The sequence below is a fragment of the Thermobia domestica genome, chromosome 2 (assembly GCF_964235325.1).
Source record: "Thermobia domestica chromosome 2, izTheDome1.hap1.1, whole genome shotgun sequence".
Classification (NCBI taxonomy): Eukaryota; Metazoa; Arthropoda; class Insecta; order Zygentoma; family Lepismatidae; genus Thermobia; species Thermobia domestica.
The window spans coordinates 54310718-54320776 of NC_137455.1; the positions used below are offsets into that span (position 1 = coordinate 54310718).

Consider the following 10059-nt stretch of genomic DNA (forward strand, 5'->3'; position numbering starts at 1 on the left):
ATACTTATTTTGATTTAGCAGCTAAGACGGAAGTTTCATAAATCAACACAGCTCCAGTGCAAAGAAAAATGAAAACAATGAATCAAGCAATTCTAATCCATCAGTTAGGTTGCCGTGATAAACCTTCCGACCTTTTCTGGAAGCTACGATGAGTGGTTGTCGTTCTATGACACGTTTCAGGCATTAATACATATCAATAACACATTGCAGCCAGTCCAAAGGTTTCATTATTTGCGTTCTTCTCTACGTGGGGAGGCTCTTGAAGTAATACAAGCCTTGGAAATTTCTTCTGAAAACTATGACGTAGCATGGACTTTACTCAAAGAACGTTTTGAAAACAAAGTATATTGTTAACAAACACGTCAAAGCTTTATTTGAAATGCCAATGGTGGAACGTGAGTCGGCTGTTTCGCTTAAATCTCTTTTAGACAGCACAGTAAAACATTTGAGGGCTTTAAAATCATTAGGTCAACCGACAGAAAGCTGGGATGCATTATTTATTTATTTGATTGCGACCAAACTAGACAATACAACACATAAGGAGTGGGAGAAAACACAATCAACGAATGAATTACCGAGCATGTCACTTCAAAGAAACACACCGGAGAGACGAGACTGGGAGATTCGTCGTCAGACTTCCCTTTAAGGAAAATGTGGGGAATCTTGGTAAATCCAAGGAGATTGCAACGAGAAGACTTTATTCCATGTAAAAAAGGCTTATGAAGGATACTCAGAAAAAAAGAGCATACATAGCGTTCATGAAAGAGTACGAAGATTTGGGCCATATGGAAGAAATAACTAGAGCAGAGAGCGATACAATGATGCCAGACTACTATCTTCCTCATCATTGCGTAATGAAGGAGAACAGTACTACTACCAAACTCAGGGTTGTATTTGATGCATCGTGCAAAACAACTTCTGGACTTTCATTAAATGACACGATGAGAGTCGGGCCTACAATCCAAGAAGAATTATTTTCCATAACAGCAAGATTCAGGCAACATCAATACGTCATGACAGCTGATATAGAGAAGATGTATCGCAACATTAGGGTACATGATTCAGATGCAAACTACCAGAAAATACTGTGGAGAGAAAACCCTCAAGAAGCAATAAAGATATATCGACTCAAAACTGTAACATATGGTACTGCAGCAGCTCCTTTTCTAGCCACTAGATGTCTTCAGCAACTAGCCATAGAAGAGAAGAAGAATTTCCCTAAGGCAGCAGAAGTTGTAATGAGGGATTTCTATATTGATGATCTTCAAACAGGAACAAACACGAAGAAGAAACTACATGAATTACAAGGTCAACTCACAACTCTTCTGCAAAGAGGTGGTTTTTGTTTGAGAAAATGGTGTAGCAACGACACTTCACTGCTTTCAAAAATACCCAGTGAACTTCAAGAATCAAATTTCACCATTCAACCAAATGATGATTGCATCACAAGAAGTTTAGGATTGTTGTGGAATCCCATTAAAGACACATTTTCTTTCTCTGTCAAACCAAGAAACATTCCTCAACAAATCACGAAAAGGACTATTCTTGCTACAGTAGCGAGCATATTTGATCCCTTTGGATTAATAGGACCAGTTATTCTTAAGGCAAAAATATTTCTGCAACGTTTGTGGGAATTAAAATTGAATTGGGATGAAGAAGTTCCAGCCCTATTGCATTCAGAGTGGGAAACTTTTGAGCAGCAACTTCACGAGTTGCAATCACTACATGTTCAGCGGAAGGTTATTCAAGAAACACAATCGCAGGTAGAAATTCACGGATTTTGCGACGGATCTCAGAATGGATATGGAGCTTGTATATATGTAACATCTAGCACAAAAAATGGAAATTTCACAGCAAACTTACTATGTTCAAACTCTCGAGTAGCATCTTTGAAGAAGACAACTATTCCTCGCCTAGAACTTTGTGCAGCTTTGTTACTTGCACAGCTAACTCAGAAAGTAATACAAGCATTACATTGCAAGATCGATAAGGTTGTTTTATGGTCAGATTCCACCATTGTATTAGCATGGATAAGAGGACCTTGTTCTCAATGGAAGACGTATGTTGCAAATCGTGTAGCGGAAATTCAACAATTGACTTGTAACTATGAATGGAGACACATCAGAACAGAGGAGAATCCAGCAGATCATATATCGAGAGGATTAACACCGTCAGAGATTCTTGATAATGAATTATGGTGGAATGGGCCTTCATGGCTATCTGAGAAATTAGACTCACAGACGAGGGAAGATGTTTGTGACCTAAGCGATGTTCCTGAGCGACGAAAAAATACAACAGTAATGGTTTCTACAACACCGTGTCAACTCTTAGACAGATATTCATCATTAAGAAGATTGCAACGTGTAACTACTTATTGCCTACGATTTGCGCACAACATGAGAAGATCTAATTGTGACAGACAGCGTGGACATCTTACAGTAAGTGAATTACATGAAGCACTCGAATGTCTTATTAAACTATCACAGCAACAAGCATTTCACAAGGAATTAAATGCGTTGAGATCAGGAAAGGAAGTCGACAACCAAGGTCAACTGAGAAATTTGAACCCATACTTGGATGAGAGGCAAATCATCAGAGTCAGAGGAAGATTAAATGCAGCAGATCTTACTGAAGGACAGAAACATCCTATTGTACTTCCAGCTAACTGCAACTTGACAAAGTTAATCGCTCAAGAAGAACATAAGAAGCTATTGCATGCCGGGCCTCAATTATTGTTATCATCCTTGCGACAATCATACTGGCCAATACGTGGACGAAACTTGGTTCGTCAAGTTGTGCATCAGTGTGTCACTGTTTCAGAAACAATCCTAAAGATGGTAAACAGATGATGGGAGATCTACCAGCTGACAGAGTTCAACCAACAAGACCATTTCTTCACAGTGGCGTTGACTACTGTGGGCCCATTTACCTTAAATCGAGTAACCGACGGGGAGCCAAACTCCATAAGGCATATATAGCACTTTTCGTGTGTTTTGCGACTAAGGCGGTTCACATTGAACTTGTTAATGATCTAACTACAGAGGCGTTTATTGGAGCATTAAAGCGATTCATGACTCGTCGAGGGAAATGCGCTAAACTGTATTCTGACAATGCAAGTAACTTCGTTGGTGCAAAAAGAGAACTACAAGAATTGAAGACTTTATTTGAATCAGAACACCATAAAGAAAAATTACATAACTTTCTAGCGGCTGATAACATCAAGTGGGTTTTTATTCCAGTAAGATCACCAAACTTCGGAGGCTTATGGGAATCATCAATTAAATCTCTCAAATATCATTTAAAGAGAGTCGTGGGAAATGCTTCACTCACCTACGAAGAGTTGAACACTGTTTTGACACTGATTGAGGCTTGCTTAAACTCTAGACCCCTAACACCATTATCAAATGATCCAAACGACCTGCATCCTTTAACACCTGGTCATTTCCTAATAGGCGACGCACTCACTACCATGTCAGAACCTAACTTGAAAAAATATTCCTGTCAACAGACTTTCGAGATGGCAATACATACAACAACTTCATCAGCAATTCTGGTCCAGATGGTCAAAGGAGTGTCTATCAAGTCTTCTAGAACGACCTAAGTGGAGAAGAAAATTCCCCAACCTTCTGGAAAGTGATTTGGTGCTCATCAAAGAAGATAACATTCCGCCTCTAAAATGAAAAACTGGACGTATTGTGCAATTGTTTCCTGGGAAGGACGGAATAGTACGAGTGGCGACAGTGAAAACTACCAGAGGTACAACAACAAGATCTATTCGTCAATTGTGCCCGCTACCTAAGGAGAGTTAATGTGTTGGTGTTATTCATAGTGTGTACATTGTGTGATTCATAGTGTTGTGTTGTGTGTGCATTATTCTGTTTATGTTTATATCATTCATTCATAACTTGTGTTATCTATTGTTGTGTATATTAAGTTCATGAACCAAATTAATCATTCATAGATTTGTTGAAGAAATTCCTTCAAGGCGGGCGGTATGTTCAGAACTGAGCGTTCTTCTCAATAAAAACTAACGCCAGTAAGTAAATGAAGAGGCAGCAACATAAAAACTAATACTTTTTCTCCCCAGCGGGTGTGTGTGTGTGTGTGTAAAAACATGACACCAAGAAAGCAGCGGTATCTACGTTTGTTGTGTTAATATCGCATTAATCTACATATAATAATGTTCATCTAGCAAGTTGTTTGTATTTTTTGAATTCATATTATCTTGTGTGTTACGAAATACAAATATATTGAACAGTCTCAAAGCAACGTCGAAGAATTATTAAGAAACCAGCGCCTACATAAGGATTACAACAACCATCCACTAGACATAAAATAAGGGAATACGTGTTTCGTGTTTTCCGGGAAAACCCAGTCGGGTGGGGCACAGACCCTTCCAAACGTATAAACACGACTTCTGAAAATGGATAGTAAGTGTAATGCAAAAATAACTCAAGCACATGTAGAATTGTAACCAAACTCCGTATAGGAACAATACACAAAAAATAAGCGAATACGTGTTTTTTATTTGCTGTGGAAAAACGGTTTGAGGGAGCAAAAGCCCCCCCCCCAAATTTTGAAAGTGGCTCCCAGAAGGGCAAGAACAAGTGGACCAAAGCAAATGAAATGGTACACACATACACTAGATATAAAATAAGGGAATACGTGTTTCGTGTTTTCCGGGAAAAATCAGTCGGGTGAGGCACAGACACCTCCAAACGTATAAACACGAAATCTAAAAAGGGATAGTAAGTGTAATGCAAAAGTACCTCAAGCACATGCAGAATTGCAACCAAACTCTGGTTAGGGCCAATGCACACATAACACAAAAACATAAGCGAATACGAGTGGTTATTTTGTACAGAAAAACTATTTGGTAGCCGAAACGGGCCGCGAAATAATTTGGCAGTCAGCATCAGAAACGAGATGATTGGAGAAAGTAAGCGAATGAAGTACATATAGACATTTGAGCTGCAAAAGGACAAAGAATGCAGGATACACACGTATGTCCAGCATGTTGTAATTATTGAACTCTATGAGAAATGTACTGGCCATAAGATTTTGGCATTCATGAACCTACGTTAACTGCAGCTGTTGTATGGCCCACAATGACAGTCGAGTTCAACTTTTAGCGATTAGTAAGACGACCTGTTTCCCCAGTTTCCCTATATCCATTCATATAATATGTATGTTTTGTGAACATATCTACCGAGATACCATACTCTTTCAAGGCAGGTATTCTCTGTTATACGTAAAGTGTGAATTCTGGCATGTAATCTACTAGTCAGGAGTAGTTGCCATGAGGTGGGCTTTGACGTTGAGAGAAGGTGGATATGTTGAAGGTAAACAAATTATGAAGCATGTAGTGTAGATCCTAATTTATTTCTGAGTGGATCACACAATCTTTCCTCACAGTCTGTACATTTGGTATGTATAGTAACGCGTGTTGCAAGCACCTTGCATGTTGTCCATACATAAAAGTGTACGTCTAGTAGTACTGACAGGTAGTGTGTTCACTCAATAAAGGTTTCACAGTAATGGTAGTCCACAAAAAATGTTGCAAACACAGTGATCGCTTACACCATCCACAACGAATCACACCAACTTGTCCACAAATATCACACGTGGGTACGCTATTCGTGTCGAAAGAGTACTCTGCAGCTGAAACTTTGCTGGTCGTTCTGTTGTGTAACCGATCACATGCCAAGAGTATTTAAGGACGTCTCGATATCGTGGCGAGGAGAATTGATTATGTGTCAATGATTGCAATTTTATTATATTGTCCCTTATATGCAAGTTTATGTCGGACCGTTGCAAGATCACTGCGTTAGAAAAGCGTCGCACAAAGGTCTTCCACAGCCGAAAAAAATATACATCCAGTGGTTGTAGTTTCCAGGTTAGGACCTGTGGTATTGTGCGCAACGTTGTATGCTTTTCACTCGGTTCTATTTCGCGTAATGTGTTTTCACAATGGCCACGCCATGCATCTAATAGGAGAACAGTATTTTGTTGCGTTGTTGTAAAATACACTTCAGTGAACCATGTTCGAACATGCTCTTTTGTAAGTTTACCGGACTTCGAGGCAGCTAGGTAAATGTTACGTGGGTGAAACATAGTGTCCTGCACCCTTGGACCGAACGCACCTTTTGGCTCCTTCAACACAACAAATAATGGTGATAGCAAGATCCCATCCACAGATATTATTGGCTGGATTGTATAGCTATGTGTTATCGCACTCACAGCTTGAACAAGTGTTTCGACTTTTTTCATGCCCTGCCGTTCCAAGGTACGACCGGCATGCATTTCTAGCTGGAATCCGCTTTAGTCCGAATTATAAACTTTATTTGGGCCGTATTCAATAATTAGTTGTTTCACATTGTTCACAAAGTCACTTACAATATTCGCGGAATCCTCGTCGGCTACTGCATATGCAGTAGATATAAATTTTGTCACTTCACTTTGTCACAATGCTGTGTCTTCTTTTAAATTGCCACAGCCAGGTATGCGATGCTGAAAATGAAGGTAGACCTAATCGGTTACTAGCCTGCAACGCCCACCTCCGGAGGTCCACATCGTGTATTGGAAAGTGAGCGTTTAGAGCATCTTTAAACGTACGTAGAACGAACTGTGACACTTCAGCTAGTTTGTCCTTCCGTGTCCCTCCAGCAGCAACTTGTTTTTCCCATCGCACGAGCTGTTCCCTAGAGGTAACCTTTCTGTATTTCGATCGGACAAATCCCACGGAAAGAGGCCTTTTCTTACCACTTTTCCAGTACGTGACGGCATTCCGTTTATACTCAAGGGTGACATCACCAACAGATGCGGTGTCGGGTACAGCACATTCTTCCGCGTCATCCTCCGGTGCATAATCTACGTCGTCCTGTTCTCTTCCTTTATCGTCATTTGCAAGAGCTAATGTCGTAACTATTTTCATCTCCAACGTAGTTCCCGCTTCCATCCAGTCCTCCAACAAATTCTGTAGTACATTTGCTACATGCCTTTCCTCCGCTGTTATTGGTGTCTCCGGTAGATGTATTACATCGAAAGCAAGATGCAACAACGCTATAACATTTGCAGCATTTACTGCAACCATACTGTCGTCTTGGTAGGCTCCTTCTTCTCTCTCTGTGTGTGTATTCGTGTGTGTGTGTGTGTGGTCTCCGTGCCATATATATCATCAGGCGTCGATTATGAGTTCTATGCAATCAGTATACATAATGACCCTTTTCCCGTACATGTTTGTATTATTGAGCGAGTAAATACCCCTTTGTGTACTTATCATGTTCCTTATCGCATCACGTGCCACTCACGAGTGGAAGTGTAAGCAAGATAACATCATAAGATCACCAACAATCCATACAAAGTTGAGTATGTTTGCACAACTTCTTGACTATTCTTTGCCGTATGCTGTTTGCATATACTGATCTTCCGTATTGAATTAGCGTTCGTTGCACTTAATAGCAACTGCACGTAACACATCCATTGTAAATAACACAAGTAGGTATAGTACATACAATTACATAATAGTTTTATTTACAGAATATTACATAAAAGTACTCAAGATAATGGGAAGGAGTGCTGAAAAACTTTAGGAGCGACCTGTCCTCAATTCACGTTCCAAGAAGCTTCACCATACTTCATATTAAACATCACAATTAATTTACTACTGCCACCACCACCATTAATAATAATAATAATAATCATAATGATAATAATCATAATCATAATAATCGCTAGGCTTCTCTGAGGTCGCTATTCTTCGGTTCCCTTGTGCTATCATTTTACGACTACAATATCTGTACACAATTTCATTTGCTTCGGTCCACTTGTTCTTGCCCTTCGTGGGCCCACTTTCACAATTTTGGGTGGAGGATTTTTCCCCCTCAAACCGTTTTTCCGCAGCAAATAAAAAAACACTTATTCGCTTATTTTTTGTGTATTGTTCCTACACGGAGTTTGGTTACAATTCTGCATGTGCTTGAGGTACTTTTGCATTACACTTACTATCCCTTTTTAGATTTCGTGTTTATACGTTTAGAGGGGTCTGTGCCCCACCCGACTGATTTTTTCCAATAAAAACGAAACACGTATTCGCTTATTTTATGTCTAGTGTATGTGTGTACAATTTCATTTGCTTCGTTCCACTTGTTCTTGCCCTTCGGGGGGTCACTTTCAAAATTTGGGGTGGGGGCCTTTGCCCCCTCAGACCGTTTTTCCGCAGAAAATAAAAAACACATATTCGTTTATTTCCTGTGTAGTATCTCCCTGCCAAATTTCATCAAAATCGGCTTGGATCACTAAGATGATGTTCCTTGTAAGTTTTATTCATTTTCATATATTTCCCCTTCTCCCCTCTCCCCTCTCCCTCCCCTAAGATCTACTGTTAAAATGAAATGATAAAAAACTTCCCAGGTTTGAACTTCATATATGTTCAAAATTTGATGAAGATCGGTAGGGTGGTTTAAGAGTTATGAAGTTTTATCTATTTTTTTCCATGTCCCCTCCTCCCCCTCCCTAAGTTGTACCGTCAAAGTAAATAGTTAAAAACATTCTCAGGTCAGAACAGCATCTACGTTGAAAATTTGATCGCGATCGGTCGGGCTGTTCAAGAGATTAAGAGTCGCAAACATAGTCACTTTCAATTATATATATAAAATCAAGTAAATTGTGTATAACACACTATAGTTGAGAAACAAGCAGTGATAGATTATAAGTAATAGGTTTTATAATGTACAAAGGCAAAGTTTCTAGTAGTGTATGTAGAAAAACTATTATAAAATACAAGGAGTGTTCAGAAAGTAAGGTTGTAAAGCCTCAGTGAAACGTGTACCTATATATTATCTCATACAACCAATACAGCCAACAGTTAGTACTCTCTGTCAGAAAAGTAAATGTACATCCTTTTTTTGAGCCTGGTATTCCTGCGCTCTAACAGTGGAGAATATGAGAATAAAGGGACAGTGAAGAGGGACACAAATTGTGAATACAAATAGTGCATGATGTAAATGAAGAACGGGACCGAAAGAAAAATCCAGAAACAACAGGTAAACGAAGAAAAAAAGAGTCAAAATTGTCGAAGTGGGAACATAAAATACAAATGCGAACAAATATGTCAACAACTAAACATTTACCAAGCAGCGATCTTGGTGTAGTGGTTAAGACGCTAGATTATAAATCTAAAGGACGTCTGCTCGAATCCACTACCAGCAGTATTTTTTAAAAAATATTGTTAATAATGCATACAGTACATGAGAGGTGGTAAAAGAGAGTGTATTGCATGTTTAATATGGTAATTTGGTAACGAGGTAAAAATTCGAGTGACATATATTACAAAAGTGAAACAATGAAATAAGGAAGCAGGTATATCTAATCGGGAGTCTGTATCAAAGAGCGGTGATCGGAAAAACGAAATTTTCCGAATTTCGCATATATGAATCTCTACAATAGGCAAATTTTTTGATAGGTGTGCCTATTGCAGAGACCATCATGTCACAAATGCACAAAATTTCTATGCACTTTTGCCGATCATCATCCTCTGAGACGAAGACCACCCTTAGTTTGAAAGTTTCTCTCTCTCCCACTCTCTGTATATATATATATATATATATATATATATATACAGAAAGAGAAAAAAGAAAGGGAGAGATGCTCCCGGAACTGAGAGTGAGATGTGTCCTTTCAAATCGACAAGATGACAAATAGACGCTTACATAATATAAAACTTCAAACTGATTATTGAAAGTATTATACTAAACTATCCGTTCAATTAAAGTTCCAAGATCCGAACCACATACCACTCCTATCCCGAAAATCAAAACATTGTGAGTCACATAACTCCCCCTTTCCCCAATAGTATCCTGTGCTTACAATCACACGTTTTGGGATGATGAACCATATTGAGACCATAATATTACGTTATATAAATATCATCTAACAGATTCCTGTAAAGTTATTTCTACCTACAACTAGTTTCATTCATACAGTATGTAACAGTCTTGTTTATACACGTCTTTTTTACTGAAATAAAACTTTGTTCCAACAACAAAACAATACACGGCG

At 38.9% G+C, this 10059-nt stretch overlaps 2 protein-coding genes across 2 annotated transcripts; both read left to right on the forward strand.

Moving 5' to 3' along the window:
• The first annotated feature begins 758 nt into the window (after positions 1-758).
• On the forward strand, positions 759-2849 carry LOC145679010 (uncharacterized). Its single transcript, XM_081749610.1, has one exon. It carries the CDS (start codon positions 759-761, stop codon positions 2847-2849), a length of 2091 nt encoding a protein of 696 aa, XP_081605736.1.
• LOC145679011 (uncharacterized) lies at positions 2849-3601 on the forward strand. Its single transcript, XM_081749611.1, has one exon. It carries the CDS (start codon positions 2849-2851, stop codon positions 3599-3601), a length of 753 nt encoding a protein of 250 aa, XP_081605737.1.
• The last annotated feature ends 6458 nt before the right edge of the window (positions 3602-10059 follow it).